This window comes from Poecile atricapillus, chromosome 12 (assembly GCF_030490865.1).
Source record: "Poecile atricapillus isolate bPoeAtr1 chromosome 12, bPoeAtr1.hap1, whole genome shotgun sequence".
NCBI classification, from domain to species: domain Eukaryota; kingdom Metazoa; phylum Chordata; class Aves; order Passeriformes; family Paridae; genus Poecile; species Poecile atricapillus.
The window spans coordinates 2,625,628-2,642,151 of record NC_081260.1 but is presented as its reverse complement, the minus strand read 5'-3'; the positions used below and the strand labels follow the sequence as shown (position 1 = coordinate 2,642,151).

Below are 16,524 nucleotides of genomic sequence, written 5' to 3'. Positions count from 1 at the left end.
TGTCTCCTAGAACTTCTGAAGTTCTCTGTGTAGAATTTCCACAGGCAGTGCTGCTCCCACCCCCAATTCCCAGCCAGTTTGCACCTGTGCTGCAACAGGAATCTTCTTGATTCAGAACCCTTGAGCAAGACAGCCAGGGATGTTGCACTATTTGAGAATAATGTTTGCAGAGCAAAATTCCAAGAATTGTATCTTTGGTTCTTGGCCACCAGCCAAAAATCCACGTGGCTGCTGAGGAGGACATTGAGATCCAAGTGCACCCTGAGATTTGGAAGCACTGGGAGTGGCTGTAGCTGGAGTGACACCAAGTGACCCTAGAAATGAAGGACACTCCCTTGGGGTTTAGTTGGGTTTATTTTGCTCTTGCAGGTGGCCACGGACAGGCTGGAGAAGAATAAATAGGTTAAAGCAGAGTGTGGCAGTTACAGAACCCCAACAAGGAGATGCTTGACCGTGTAACCGGAGTGCTTTGTCACTGTACCTGATCCCTGTTCAGGCCGCCACTAACCTAAGTTAGTTGGCCAAAAAGGTTTGAAACATGCCCTTGACCAACTCAACAGTAATAAAATGTAAAAAAAACCTCTTGTAATGCCATAGAGTCATATCCAGTTGTTCCAAGACTGTCAGTCTGTCCCAAAATACTTCTGTCCAAAGTGTGTTGGTGCAACAGGATGCACTTCTGTAGTTAAAATGGTGATTTCTGGGAATTCCTGGATGATGGATTTGGCACCTTGGAAGAGACAGCAAAGGCAATAATGACTACAGTGCTTCAGCCCATGTCAAATTGTGATCAGAATTGCAAAGATAAGTCAGGCTCTGTGCTCCTGTCTCCTCTTCCTGTTCCTGTCTTAGCTAACCATCTATAAGGAAAACTGCCCGACTTTAGGGGATTGCTTTTTTGGGGCTTTCTTCTTCGAAAGTGCCTTTCCCATCCACACACACTCCCAATTAAAGTGGTTACAGGCTGCTCTGCAGTTCAGCTGAGTTTTTTGATGGTGATTTCTGCCATGGCCACTTTCTAATACAATACACAAGATCCTCTTTCCTCCCAGACAAGCAAATGTTCCTCATTTCGATCCCCTTTAACCTGCAGCCAGGCCAGTTCTGTAGCTCCATTCAGCTCCCACTCCTGGTGTTCTGGTGCTGGAGCAAGGCCCACATTCCATGGTCCAGAGCAGCAGCTGGCCTGGCACTGCTCTGTGAGCCATGGACCTGGCAGTGCTGCAAACTCCTGCTTTTAGGAACATTCTCCCATTTGCAGTTTTGCCATTCAGTCCCCTTCTCACTGCCCACATCAAACATGGCGCTGTTGGCTCACTTTTACAATTCAGCCAAAAAAACCCCAAACCTGTGAGAGGCACAGCTCTGCCCTGCCTGTCCCATGTATGACTGTGCCACTGTCCCCAGCAGCCAGAGCTGTGCTCACTCACCATGAGGTGTGGAGAAGAGGCTGAGCAGGATGATGACGCTGGGCTGGACCCCGTGTTCCACAAGCACTTTGACAGCCTCAATGACCGTGTTCCCAGTACCTGAGAGCGCAAAGAGGGGACAGGATTTAGGGGTTTTGCCCTGGTTGATGAGCTTGTCCTAAGCTGTCTGAGAATACCTGTGGTACAGTTGGTGTGACTGAATGGTGATTCTGTACTTTCCCACTGGAAAGGCATCACCTCTGCATGTACTCCCTGTAGAAAATGCTGGTCTCCTAATGGCAGAACTTGGAGTGGACAAATAACCTCATCCCAACAAACTCCTTATTATAATAATCTAGAAATGTCTCATAATAGAATAAGAAAAGCACTGAGTTTTTTCCCATGCCAAAATTCATATAATTAAATTTATATCGAGTCTTAATCTCAGCCTTTCTCCCAAAAGCAGCCATGCCCAAACGATTTGCTCTGCATTCACACTGGTGCAGCTGAGTAATGCGTGTCCTGGCACAGCCTGATCCATTCCCTCCTCTGTCACCTAAACCAAGCAGAAAACCCAATCAAAGCCCCTGAAATGTGGAAATTTCCTTCCAGTGCCGGCACTCGGCGTTCAGAGGAGTCTGTCTGTCCGTGCTGGCGGCAGACACTCACTCAGGATCGGGTACATGAGCAGCACTTTCCTCCTGTAGATGTCTGGGGGGAACTTGGCGTAGTACACCTTGGCTCGCTGGGTCTCCTCGTCGCTCTGGATCAGGATTTTCCCGATGCGGATGGATCTGCAGCAATCCCGCAGGCCCTGCTCCATCGCCTCCCCTGCAAGGGGCAGCACAAACACAGCAGCAGATGCTGACACTGACAAAGGGCTCGGGGCAAGGGGCTGCAGGGAAAGGGACAGTCCCAAAGGGACAGGCCCCAGATGGACATTCCCAAATGGACAGTCCCCAAATGACAGTCCCCAAATGGACATTCCCAAATGGACAGTCCCCAAATGGACAGTCCCCAAATGACAGTCCCCAAATGGACAGTCCCCAAATGGACATTCCCAAATGGACATTCCCAAATGACAGTCCCCAGATGGACATTCCCAAATGGACAGTCCCCAAATGACAGTCCCCAAATGACAGTCCCCAAAATGATAGTCCCCAAATGGACAGTCCCCAAATGGACAGTCCCCAAATGACAGTCCCCAAATGGACAGTCCCCAAATGACAGTCCCCAAATGACAGTCCCCAACAGGACAGTCCCACCCCTGTGCTGGTGAACAGCTCTAAGCATTCAAACTCTTGAAGCTCTTTCCCTTTTTCCCCATTTACAGCAAACCGAGTCTCCTCGGTGTTGCCGAGCCCCTGGGTTTGGTGTTCCCACCTCTCCCAGGAGAGAGCTGGAAAGGACAGAAGGTGCGGGCGGGGTTTGGGGACATCCCGGTGACAGAGGGTGGGGCAGAGTGTGGGGCCGCTGGCTGTGACAGCTCAGATCCAAAGGTTTGCCCGGCACTGGGCAGTACCAGGGACTCTGCCCCCACCAGCGTGGCTGGGGTGGGGCCCTGGCTCTGGGCACAAGTGGGAAACAGGGGAGGGCACCTGGCCCCTCACAGGGAGCAGCTGCCAGGGAAGAGGCCACAGGAGATCTGTTCCAGACATTTGTCTCCTTAAAGGTTAATGAGAGATATTCCTGGACATCCTGTTATCAAGGATACCTAAGAAAGAATTTGGGTAAGCCTGTTGTTGCACATCTTAGCAAGGAAGTTGCTTTCAGGTTTCCAGAGCATTTAATGTGTGCTCCTTCAGCAGCCAGCAGCACCTACCACTTCTCATGATGCTGACCCCACAGTTTCCCTTTTCGAATCGGACTCCTTCGTACTTGTGTCCTGTGAGGAAAGAAACCAGGGCTCAGTGGCAGTGGCTGCTCCCTTCTGCACTCTTAACAGGGAGGAGATGGTCCTGGATCTGTCACTGACTGATGGGAACAGATGTGACACCAGTGCTCCAGCAGCTGCTGCTTGACACAAAAAGGAGGACAGGTAAGGGATGGTGCCTCCTGGGGTGGGTGTGTGAGCTCTGGTTCCACAGCTGAGAGTTTGCAGTCCATCATTTCTCCAAGAGTAAGTAAAGCCACACCAATGTTTTACTGCAGAGTGGCAGTGTCACCCTGCAGGAACGCAAGTGGAGCTCTCAGGGGGAGCAGGACTCAGCTGGTGCAGTCTCACAGGTGTGATGTGGGTCACACCACCCAGCTGAGCAGCTCCTCACAACCTGCTGATGCACTCAGCAGCTGCCTCTGAGTGCTGCACACCTGAGCATCTGTAACCCTACAGATCTTTATAGCTGACAGGAGGAACCACAACCCCTGCAATGGTTTTCTCTAGTCCCTACATAGCCACTTTTTATTTCCTGCTCATCCTCACTCCCAGCTGGCCCCAGTTGCAGGGCCAGATTTAGGCTGGCAATGATCCTCTGAGTCTCTTGCACCTCAGGATATTCTGTAACTCTTGTAATAAACTATGTATTTTGATATCAGTTCCACTTCCAGTCCTGCCCAGGCCAGGGGTGAATTCCCACATACCTGTTGGAGTGGTCACAGTACATTCTGTGTAGGGCAGTTGATTCAGTCCCTCTTCAACCACGAGTCTGATCTGTGGAAGCAAAGAGATGGATCAGCTTAAAGGGATTGCTATCTCTGGAGATAAGGCACTTCATGGCAGTAGCAGTTACAAGGACTGGGTGAGCCCAAAGGGTCTCTTGAACATCAGTTAGGGACTGAATTTAGAGACCTTTTGGGGGTGAGGCCTATGTTTTGGCCACAAATCAAACAAAGGCATTGCAGAACAAAATTGGGAGAAGAGAGGGGTTCATAAGCAATCATAAACCTGACTTCATTTACATCTGACAGGCAGAGACTTCAGAGACAAATTATTCTCAACAGGTGAGGGAGGCACCAATGCCACTTCATTTGCTGACAGGAAATCCTGGTGAGGGAAAGGAGAAGCTCCCCCTCAGCCAGGCTCTATTTTCACATCCCTGTTTCCAGGACCAAACTGCAGCTGGGCTGCCAGAACAGCCCCAGAAGCTGCAGCAATGCACACACACCACCAGTGCCCAAAGACAAGTCAGCAGATTTAGGAATCTCTTTATGACCATCTCCAAGCTCCTGCCAGCTCTGGTTTCCATGTGGTGCTCTGCCAATCCCTGCAATTTTGGATGGTCCAGGTGAAGGGGCAGCTTGTGAGCCCCCCAGCCCTCCCCTGGTGCTGCCCTGCAAAGTACAAAACACACCCATCTGCACCCAGAATGATTGTCCTGAAGGATGCTCTGGGTATTAAAGATGTGAGAATTTTCTCTGTTCATGAGCCAAAGATTCACAGGCCAGAACTGCTCAAGGAAAACTACTGCCAAGCAGGAGCTTCAACTAAAAAATCACAATTATTCAAAATTCACTGTGGGATGGCAGAAGTGAGGCAATGCTCCTGGGATGGAGCAGGTGTACTGCTCACCTCAGGCAGTTCTTATTCCAGGACAACCTGGAAGGTTTTTCCTGTCCTTCCACTCTGCCCCAGTTCCTGGCACACAAGCAGCCTCTGCTAGAAATGGTCCCTTACATTTATAACCTCTCTTTCAAGGTATTTTTAGTCATTTTAGTACAACTTTTTTCTTCCTAGAGCTGTGTTTGTGGCAGCCATACTCAAGAGCTTGTGGTCAGTTTCTGGCACATTTCTACCCAATTTTATGTTTTTGAACTTAATTCACACAAAAAAAGCCAATCTATTTGCAAGGTTTGGAAGAAAAGCTTTTTTTGTTTTGCTGTAGTCTGACATTGCTCCACATAATCTGCCAAAAATTTAGAGTAATCCAGTGAAGGTTTTATGGTCAAATAATCTCTGTGATCTCCCCACACTTATCAATGTTTTACACAGAGGCTGGAAGGATTCTTCATAAACTTGTCAGTGTTGATAAAACATTAATTTTTGCACTGTGCTTTCTGCCACCTCCACACTCAGGGATTAATTTCCTCCTCTTTTCTCTTGTGCCCCAAGAATCAGCTGCTCCTCTCCCAGAGAAAGGTGGCTGCCACTGTTTACAAGATAAAACCAGTATTATTACAGCCCCACATGAAACAGGAAGTAAAGCTTTGGTCCCAAGGTAGAAAATCCTCTAATCCATTATGTATGGCTTTTCTTGGAAGCTCAAGAGGAGGCAGAATGTCCTCTGCATCTCTACAGCTCAGCATTTCAAACCACTTTTGGATGCTCACCTCCTGAAAGAGGTGGGCAGAAAGATGAAGTGACCTGGTCAGTGTTACAGAGGGAGCTGCTGGTAGAATTGAGAAATGCACTCATGGCTCCACCTCAGGCCTCCAGTCACCCCCAAAAATGTGCTTTCTGCTGCACCAGCACCTGTGTCAGCAGTTCAGTACCTTCAGTGTGTGGTGTGGGATCAGGGGGTGCCTCCTGTCCCAAGAGGAGCTCTGTGCTGTTCCCACCACCTGCCCTGAGTTCCAGCTGTCCCCAGTTCCACCAGCAGCAGCCACAAGGACTGACTGTCTCCCATGCCAGGGGCTGCTTGTCCTCCTTTCCAAACACCACAAAGGTTTGTCTTGGTCCTTCCTCATGACTTTAACCTCACTTCTTTCAGCTTCAGCATCACAGCCCTGGCAGTGCCTTTCAGACACTCCCTGCCAACCTCCACCACCCATTAAATCCTTTTTCTCACAAGTATCTTCAACCATTTCCTTTGTGCCATCCCCTTACCTGTGAAACAAACTGCCAGAAGGAAAAACTGCACCACCAGAAATCCATCAACTTTAGAATCCCTCCTTAAGACCTCTCCCTCTGGTGACCTCAGGAGACACTGTCCCTAACAGCTGCCAAGGTAGGAGCAAAATTAACTTCATTCTCACTGCAACAAGGTGTTTTTTCTTCCCCTATAATCCCACACTTTTCTTCATGTATTGCCTCTTGCCCTTAAACTCTGTTTGCTCTCTGGGTGGAAAAGATGGCAAGTCATAACCGTTTGCACCTTGCCAAGTATGGTAGAGACCAAATCCCACATGAAATTATAACTGTTCTTGTCACACCTAGGAAAAATATTTAGAAAATGAGAGTGCTACATATTCTTTTGTGCAGAATTCCTCGTAAAAAGTGGAAAACAGAGCTGCAGGACCAGCACACAGAGGGTCTCTGTCTGTGCTGGCCAGCCCATAGAGGACACTGGTGCAAGGACCTGAACTCACTCCCTGGATCTGCAGTTTCCAGCAATGAGAGGGGGGAAAAATTCAGTGTTTGCCTCAGAACAGGGCAGGGCACCCAAGAAAGGTGAGAAGGCACATGGAAAAAAGTCCTTCACACTAATTACTGACAATAAGGTACTGGAATGCAGGAAACATCCTCAAGAAGGGGAAAGTAGGGGAGAAAGTGGAAAGCCGTGAAGATAAAAAGCACTGCAGTCACAATCTTGGGTTGTGATCATATCTAAACCTGAGCAAGCCTGGATTAAGGTTGGGCTCATCACAGGAATCCTGCCTGCTGTGGCTGCAACTGTGAATGGTTTCTGGACTATGCTGGAAGGGAAAACACTTCCCTCTGTTAATGAGAGTGGATTTGCAAAAAGCAAACACCCTTGTGGACACAAGCATGTGTGTGGTAGCAAGTGCTGGGGTTTTCTTTAAGCTTGTAATTTAAATGAGATAAAGGCTGCACTTCCTACAGTCTTTGTTCTGATTTACTAAAATATGTGAAAACTTCAAACTGCTTTGTCCCTGCCAGTAACCACCATATGGCTAAAAGACATATTCTCCATGTGGATGCACCCAGAGCTCCTAATCTAATACACAGCAAGTGTCAGGAGGCACTTCTGCAGGCAAGCAACTGGTAAGATCTAGGCTGTAAGAAATTATACTGCTCTGTTCACAAGATCAAAGTGCTGCTTCAAAATAAAACTCAATTATCTGCAACCTCTGTGCATCTGGTTTTGAACAGAATTCTCTTATTACTACAGGTCTCTGTCCTCAAGCAGCTGTGTCTGGTAACACCATGGTTTCTGGAACCTGCTGAGATGAAACAGTGAACAGAAGTCCCTTCACAGAAAGTTGCTGTCACACAGAAATTTCTTTTGGGTAGAAAAGTTGCTGTCACACCACCATTCTTGTGTTCTGAGAGACCCATTTTATGGAAGAGTTGCAAAGTAGAATATCAAGAAGAAATTTTTCACCTACCAGACGATCAGCAGAAAATACGAAGTCTCCTCTACTGGATTTCCTGAAAAAGGTAATCATTTACATTTTAGGTTGGGGAATAACTTTAAGAACATTGCTTAAATACAATAATAAATACTATATTCCAAGGCAGTTCAGAGAAAAGGCTTCTATTATAGATTAAACTTATCCCAGAGGTTCTGCATCGTGGGTTTCCTGGCTGGTGGCAGAGATGCAGTGACCCAGCACTGGGGTTTGGCTCTTGCTGCTGGCAATGCTGCTGCTCTGCACCAGTTATTAAACAATTAAACACAAGAGGATGATGTTCTGTAGGTTTCTCATGGTACTGCTGTTCCAGCTCAGCTCCAAAACACCTCCTGAGCTCAGATATTCCTGCATTCCCTGCAGCTCTGAGCAAGTGAGCTTTGTTTGCCTGTCCTCCAGTCCATCAGAAGCTGTGGGACAATGATCATGCAGCTCCTTAACCCTGGGCTGACAACACACCTGATAAGCAGGAGATACATCTTATCTTATCTGGAACTCACTGAGTGTGATTAGATCAGTGAATGTGGGGTTAAACTGAGCAGGGATTAATGAGCATTCTCATAAAAACACATCTCTGCCTCTTATTAGTTGGGTACAACCTTTTGCTCGTGTGCCTGTGTGGCTTTTGGCCCCTTCAGGAGGCGAAAATGCAAGGTTAAAGCCTGAATTTTAGAAGCAGCTTTAACACCTTGCTTCCCATGCCAAGAGCAGCTCTCACCACACCAGAACAGGACCCGTTTCCAGTCAAGGAGCCAACACTCGCAGGACAGTAGCCTTGAAAACCCTCAGACACAGCACCAATATGGTAAGAGGCACTTTTAAATGAAATGTTCTATTAATCCCTCTCATGTTTTCAAACCCTGATACTCTGCATGGCTCCTTAAATACCATTTTGTATTTAATCCCCAAGATTCTGATACACCTCGTGGTTACATGAATTAAAGTCAAAAGGTTTGCCTGCTCATTGCCTGGGAACCAGACACTTATTCCCCACTTTAAAAAAGAGGTTTAAAAAGAGCATTAACTTAATCTAGTTTCTTTCCTTGTGCTAATAACACACTTCTAAAATACTGATTGTTTTTATTTTTTCCTTCTTTCTGGTAATGACAAGATATTCCTAGCTTTCTGCTATTCTGATATTAACTAGACAGGCAATGCTCAAAAAGACCCCAAAACTGAAAAAAAAAAACAAACCCAACCCCAAATCCGTGCAATTATATGACCTGATTTTATTAAGGTTTTTTGAAAATTTCATATATGTGATGTAGATAAGAGGGAAGTAGCTAAGTGGCATATCTAGGTTCTTCCAGACTGGCATTTCAGAAAATTTAGCTGAATTTCACAAATAGGTGTAAGACAGAGCCAACAATGTCCAGACCACAGTTTTGACTGTAAAGTGATAACATGTTTAGAGTGAATCATCTGAGTTATAAATGCAGATTATGAGGTTTTGAACCAATTCCTCTGTCCTTGCAGAGACACAGATGTTCCTCTGCACAGCTCACTAAACACCCTTTATTGGTTATACCTGGCTTTTGAGAAGGGGAGGGCAACAGAAAACCACAGTGCATACAAATAACAGTAATACAGAAAACGTCAGACCTCATGTACAGGGGCAGCTGGAAAGCTGTGACCACATCTCAAACCCCACATCCTGTCAGAATTGCCAGGGGGCAGAAAAAAAAAAGGGCTTATGTGAAAACACTTTAACTGTTCTCCTTAAATACCAAATAGAAATACACAAAGTAACGATTCATGTCAGACTAGAAACTTCTAAAGATAAACATCTTTAGACAACATCTAAACCTATGAGGCATTAAAACCTAACTCGTAACAGGAACATTGTGTTACACAATATAAATGAGTTTCACTTCATTTCTGAAGGCAGGGGGGCATGGCTGATGCCACAGTGTCTGCCTTAGAAAGTGAGAAGAAATGGGTTTTTTGGGACTGTGTTGTAATATAAAGTAGCTGCAGGGTTTCTTCCTGCTTCAGCACTCGGTATTAGTGACAAACACTGTCAGGTCTGCAGGTACTGGGGCTTCAGTAATTCCTGTTTCTCTCATTACCTCACAGAATTTGTTCAGAGACACCCAGGGTGAGGGCCAGGCTGAAAAAAGCCACTTCCCTACAAAGGATTTGTAAAAGGTTTTAAGAAAACTGAAGGCACTGGATGAGCTGCTGGCATTCAGGGAGATGATGTGGCTGGGAACAGGTCCACGTTCTACCTGCAGCACTTCAGTACTTAATGGACTGCAGTTGTTAATATTTTCCATTCTGGGGCTGGGATGCAGAGGGACCCCACCCTCCCTGTCTGCAGCAGTTGTCCTTACCCAGCACAGGTGAGTTACACTCCTGAATCCCCCTGCTCTGTGCAGCAGCCAGGACTGCACATCCAAGCACTCTGCCATCTGCATTTCTGTGTTATCACTCATTCCTTAGGGAATAAGAAGCTTTAGCAGAATACCAAAGAATGATCCCACCCAACAGACACAAAAACCTTAAAGTATCTGGATTTAAATAATATCTCTTGTTAAATCATGACTTAAAATGACACTGCCAACCTGGGCTAATGAATTTGCTTCTATATAAACACATCACTGCACTATCCATTTCAGCTTCCAGATGCCTGGTTCACATTTGTGAGGCTAGAAATTACCTTGAGATCATTCCTTCCTTGTAAAGAGGCTGTAACTGTTCTAGAATGTTCAGTACTTCAGTGCATCAGCTCACATCCCATTAGAGCACTTGAGGTTCATATCTCACTCAGTATAAAAGGCACCTGCCCCCATTAAGCATTTGCTGAGCAGAAAAGCCTGAGGGAAAATGAGGAAACCCAGGCACAGTTAAGATGATCTATCCATCTACCCAAATCTGGCACACAGACCAAGTTCTTTTTAATTTTAAGGAAGCAAAAGTGCCATTTCAGTCTACCAGGAGGACATCCCTGACCCAGCCACCCACCTCTGAATCCCATGGGACACCATGACCAGCCACATGAAGATGGATTTTTCTTTATAGTAATACCAATTGAAAGGCCATGATTTATTTCTCTGAATCCTCTCAGGAATAAGGAAAGAGCTTTCCACTTCTCTGAGCAGCTCATGCTATGGACAAAACAGTCCCCAAAGTCTTCTGCATCTGGCCTGACCATTCTAAGCTCCATGAAAGCATGCCTGGTTCTACCTTGCAGTTCACTGGGATTATCTATCTGAGTATTTACCCCTTCCTCACTTACAGGAATAGTCCCAAATTGACTGGGTTTTTTTCCCTACTTTTGTTCCATTTCTCACTCCCCAGGAGCTTGCCTTTTAATGTCTGCCATTTTCAGGTATTGCTGTATTTGGAACATCCATCCTCTGCAGCATTAAGGAATCTAAATATTCTCCTTGAGTTAAGGTGTTACCCATTCTTTTTCAATTCAGAAAGTCTAAGTGACAGGGCTCTAATTGCCTGTAGATGACAGCTTCTCCCTCTTCCCAAGCACTGTATGTGAACATACCCCTCTATTTATTATCTAAAGTAATATTTTTTTTATTATTACTTTTGACCAGTAGCTGCTCTGAGCCACATTGCTGCCAGCTCACAAACACAGTTCTGAGAAGGAGGAGTTTCTTTTAGCACCTTTGAATGCTACAGTAGCTACAGAGTTGTCTTAGGGCAAATTATAGCTGCCCAGGGAAAGGTTAATGAACAGTGCTTAAAAAATCCTCTTCTCCCTTCAGCATCTTTCTGAATGACAGGCACTAAAATAGGCCACTCTGAGGTCTCTTAATGAGATGCATTTTTCTGAATGTTGAATTCCTGGGACAGAACACAAAAATAATGTTTCCCTACTGTCCTTACCTACAAAGCCAACCCTTCTGAGCAGGCTGCAGCCCGATTTTCCTCACTGGTTGGGAAGGGAGCTTGGAAGTGACAGTTCCATCCCCACCTCCAGGGCAACATGGCACTCAGAATAAAGTACAGTCTGCGATTGCTGCAGCTGCTCTGACTAATTCACTGTTTACAAGTCCTATTCTAGACTTCCTCTTACCAAAGTCTTGCACAATGAAGCTGATGTAACTAAAAAATGTCCTTCAAGTTAAAATTGCAGCTGCTGCCCTCTGGATAAGCTCACTGTAACCTGAAACCTCCTAAATGTATTTGAAAGAAGTCAAAACCTCTGTACAACAAAATAATAACAATAAAATCCCTGAGTAAAGTAATAATATTGCTAGTATCTATCCAGACATCAAAACTATATGGTTTTCACTAACCTCAAAACCTGTCACAGGCCATCACCAAGCATTGTTCAGACTCCCCCTCTGTTTCCCACTGCTTAGCCCACTCCCAGCTTCCTTCTCTGCTCCACAGAGAAGCTGCCAGGTGGGAGATCTGTGTGGTCTTGCCACAAGTGCTCTCCTTACATCAAGACTGCACTGCCTCTGGTGCTTCTGCTGACAGCTTTTGGTTTTGCCATAATGCTTTGAAAATTCCTTTGAAAATTGAAGAAAAATCCTCCACAAACTAATTTAAGGTAAGGAGGCTCAGATAAGTTAATAAAATTAATGGAGGTATTGTCTTTGAGAAATGGTGAGCAGTTTTGCATTAAATAATTAATTACTGTTAGCTACAAAGTTAAGCCTCAAGAGCCAGAAAACAGAAAAACATGGACTATGCAGATGGACTGATGTGAAACACAGCAAGGAACAGTGTCTCTGAAATGACTTATTGCAGATGTCAGAAAGCCACTGTGTCTCAGGGAAGAGAGGGCTTTATTCAGAATCTTATCACTCTGTTGATAGGCTTGATTTCACACCTCTTTGCTTGCAAACCAGTATTTTTTTTAATAAATAGATGGATGCTACTGAGTTTGTCTCATGTTGCATGCTGTATTTAATACCTTCCACTATCACCTTCCCAGGGCTGAACAAGCACAGCTACAAACGCGACCGATGGGAGGGACGTGTTCAACACCTGAGCTGGGTTGTGGAACATGGTGCTCACAGCTGTCCCCAGTTAGATCCTGGGAACGGCACCCCGCCCCATCCTGCCTGCAGGCTCCGATCTCCAGAAGCGGTAACGAGCCCCAGCTGCTGCCGGGCCCGCCCGCGGGACCGTAAGGTACAGCCTCCTTTCTCATGGGCTTTACACACCATTGTACTGCTCCTTGTGCTGATGTGGCACGCAAACTCCGAGCCGCCCGCAGGGCGGAGGTGAGCAAAAATCCCCATCAGGAACCGTCCAAGTGTGTGAGGGTTTAAAGACGCGCCGAGGCGCTGTCTCAGAGCCCGGCAGCCCCGCGGCGGGGGTGGGCAGGGAGCCCCGGGAGCGCAGCCGTGCCCTGCCCTCGGGCCCGCCTCACCAGACATGGCCGCGCCGCCGGCCCGGCCGTTCGAGCGGGTACACGCGGCAACCCTCGGTCCCGGCCCCCGGGGACAGCCCGGCCACGCCGGGACCCGCCGGCAGCGCATCCCTCCGGCGGCAGCGCCGAGCCGGACAGCCGGCACCAGGGGCCGGCTGAGAGCTGTTCGGCGGGGCTGCGGCTCCCTGGAAGAGGGAGGGATGGAACGAGCGACCGGTGACGATCCCCCTCCGTGTTCCCGGCCCGCCGCGGCTCCTCCCCAGCCCACGGTACCCGGCCCGGCCCGGCGCGCTCACTTGTCCCTGATGATGGTCTGTAGCTCCCGCAGTTGATCGTTCATGGGCAGCAGCTTCAGCTGCGGCCCGATGGCCGGCGCGCCGACCTCCCCCGCGGGGACCGGCGCCTCCGCCGCCACTCCGTTGCTGCTGCTGCTGCTGTCCGGGCTGGGGCAGCCGCTGTCATCGCTGGGCTCGGCGAAGCGAATCAGCCGGGAGCCGCCGCTCGGCGTGGCCGTGGTGGCCGCCGGCGGCTCATCCTGCGGCCGCGGGCCGAGGCGCTGGTTCTGGCAGGGCATCGCCTCCATGCGCCGGGGCCGCGCCCCCGTGAGCGCTGCCGGGGCGGGGGAAGCGCGCCCGCCGCCCGCGCTCCATTGGCGGCCGGAGCCGCCGCTCAGCCCCGCGGCGGGAGCGCAGCGCGAGGGAGGGACCGGCAACGTCCAGCCCCGGCCCAGCCCCGGCCCAGCCCCGGCCCGGCCCCGGCCCGGCCCCGGCCCAGCCCCGGCCCAGCCCCGGCCCAGCCCCGGCCCAGCCCGCACTGGGCGCTCCGGGACAGCCCCCCCGAACTGTGTAAAAGCCTCGTTTGCATCGCTGTTTTTAAATTGAAAAAGGAGGCCTGTGGGGGTTAGAAAATGAACATGGTTTTTTGACACGTTTTTTTCTTCACAGTAAATAAGTACAAATCATTGCCAGAATCCTACACATCAATGCCAAACTTTCCAAGGGACACTCATGCAAACACAAGGACAGGGAAGGGACAGAAACTCTCTGCCAGAAAATAATCTACAGGCTGAAATTTCTGAAGGCTGCTTGCTTCTTGCTTTGTGCATTTTGCACATCTAACAAGAGGTGGATGCCCAAAGGGCCCAGGAAACACCTCCCAGGAAAATGCAGCCCCTTCCTTCACTGCCTGAGAGCAACAAAGCACCGAGAGTCACTGAAGCCCACGAGACTGACAGGAGATGAAAAAGGAACTGGATTTCATGACTTACTGTCCAATACTTAATGAAATACTTGAAGACTGTTGCAGCAATATACAAGCAATACAACAAAGAATAGGCTAAGAACAGTAGAAAGAATTTGTAGTTAGAAAATCCAATGCAGTTATTCACCCTGGAGGACAAAAGCAAAGTTGAAATCAGGATTTGTGCAGCACACAGTGGTTGTAACACAACGAGCACGACCAGGTTTGGGGGGTTTCAAAGGCCTGGATCACACCACGGAATTTGCCAATAAGCAGCTCCCCTCAGTGGCCAAAAGGGAACAGAACCGATGGCTCTGCTTCCCACTCAAACCCTTCCTTGAGGGCCAAGGAGAAGCACAGCTCAGATTTTTGGGATTGTTTTGAGCTTGGCACCACAGGCAAATGGGTCACAGAGGCAGGAGCTCGTTCCTCCTGTCTGGGTCTTGTCTGCCAAGGGAATCAGAGCTGGGAGTTCTGTGCTACTTTCTTCCTTTGCAAACCTCAGGAGCCACCTCACCCCTGCCTGTTTGCTTACATACAGCCCAATTAACCCCACATTTGCTTAGAATTCTCCATGCACAGGACAACTCTAGAAAGGAACAGGGGGATGTACAAAAATCCACAGTGGGTGTTTGTGTCAGAACTCAGGTTTGGAAAATCATCTACTATTTTGATAACCAAGAGGGTTCAGGTACAGAAATGTTTGGTGCTTCAAATTCCTAAATATTTAAGAAATTTAAGGAATTTATTTAAGGAATTTAAGAAATATAGTGGCAGCAATTCTGAAAGGTGGAAAGCTCAATTATTCCATGCAGCTTTCTGCACAGACTGTCTAAAATGAGAGAGGGATATAGACATGTAGCAGAAATACATATAAAACCAATTCTTTTCAGAAATGTGCCTTTTAAAAAGAGAAACTGCATGAGAAAAGAAAGATAGACTCACCCTCTCTCCTCCTCTTTCCTTCTCAGGTTCTGGTGTGCAATTCAAGAGCAACAGTGTGCTGTGAGAAATGATGCTGAGCCTGCAAACACCGAATCCTTCTTACTGAGGCTGAAGCAATTCCTGAAGGATAAACAAAGCTGGAACCATGAACTACACACACGGAATTTCTCCTTTCCTCTCTGGCACACCTGATAAGCCTTAAAGCTTTGTCAGAAAACCATCCCATCCCACCCAGCCCAGCAGTCCAGGCTGAGCCCCTGGCTGCAGACAGACTCCCCGAGTTCCTGGCTGTTTGCATCCCCTCCCGGAGCGCTGTCTCAGAGCAGCTGCAGGAGCAGAGCTGGTGTTTAGTCCACACCTTCTCTTTGCCCCAGTGTTCCAGACACACCCAGTAGATGCTCAAGGCTCTTGCTCACTGGGAAAGACAAATTTCCAACGCACCTGACAGAGCCGTGGAAGGTGAGGAGGGTCCCAGAGCAGTTCCCAGGCTTCTCCATTCCTTGACAGGCTCCTTGTTCCACCAAACAGCCAAAAGATGCCCAACCCTGCCTCACAAGGCTAAAAACCTCCTTATTCAAGTCAGGCAGCTCCAGCAGGGTCACAGCCTCTGAGGATCCCCTGGCCCCATTAAACTCTGCTGTTAACAGGCTCTGAGCCCCCCAAATCTGTCCCGGCCTATTCCTTCGTTTCTCCCCCACCTTCCTCCCAACTTTTCAGCTTTCTATTGTAATTCTTCCTTAAATTGTGCATTTCTCTTACCGGTTTCCATGGCCAAACACCTCATTATTGGTGCCTTGTGAGCAGGAGGAAAGAAAAGCTCCTATTTGTGCCTGGGCCAAGGCGAGCGCTCTGTGGACAGAAGGCTCTGTGTGCCCTCGTTCCCTTGGCAGGAAGAACAACCTCGGCCACTTCAGGGGAGGTGACTGGATTAGCAGGGGAGAAGGAAAAAAAAAAAAAGAGAAGAAGAAAAGCAACCAGCAGCAATCAAGAAGTCTCAAGCATGGCCTGGTGTATTTGCAGTGAGCCAGAGCACAGGTTGGAATTCTTAAAAACGAGATTCACTTAATAAATTATAAAAAGAATTTCATATAAATAAAAAGACAATTAGGAGACAAAAGGAATAAAGCAAAGGGTTAAAACGGCCGGGTGCCCTGGTGAGTTGCCAGGAACACACCTGGTATCTCAGGAACACTCTTTTTATCCCCCCCTGCTGTGAGGGGTTAATGCATATTCAAAGCGTGTCCCCTCCCTGGTTCTGCCTTCTTGGATCATGCTTTTGCACAACTTATTTTTCTGCTGGTCAGCACTATTTTTGTTGGTCATCATTATTCTTGC

At 48.0% G+C, this 16,524-nt stretch overlaps 1 protein-coding gene and 1 long non-coding RNA gene across 3 annotated transcripts; both read right to left on the bottom strand.

The window, feature by feature from the left end:
• Window positions 1–335: 335 nt before the first annotated feature.
• On the bottom strand, window positions 336–13,652 carry UPRT (uracil phosphoribosyltransferase homolog). Its single transcript, XM_058847835.1, has 7 exons — window positions 13,302–13,652; window positions 7,635–7,677; window positions 3,990–4,059; window positions 3,232–3,294; window positions 2,079–2,240; window positions 1,431–1,529; window positions 336–730 (listed from the first exon to the last, which is right to left on the bottom strand). The coding sequence occupies exons 1-7, from the start codon at window positions 13,586–13,588 to the stop codon at window positions 624–626; spliced, it is 831 nt and encodes a 276-aa protein (XP_058703818.1). The 5' UTR covers window positions 13,589–13,652; the 3' UTR covers window positions 336–623.
• A 450-nt stretch (window positions 13,653–14,102) lies between these two features.
• Window positions 14,103–16,094, bottom strand: LOC131583569 (uncharacterized). 2 transcript variants are annotated; one of them, XR_009278535.1, is made up of 3 exons: window positions 15,949–16,094; window positions 15,190–15,309; window positions 14,103–14,393 (listed from the first exon to the last, which is right to left on the bottom strand). It is a non-coding gene; the product is annotated as an uncharacterized LOC131583569 (long non-coding RNA). The 2 variants fall into 2 exon arrangements; XR_009278534.1 differs by having other exon boundaries at window positions 15,190–15,268.
• Window positions 16,095–16,524: the final 430 nt, after the last annotated feature.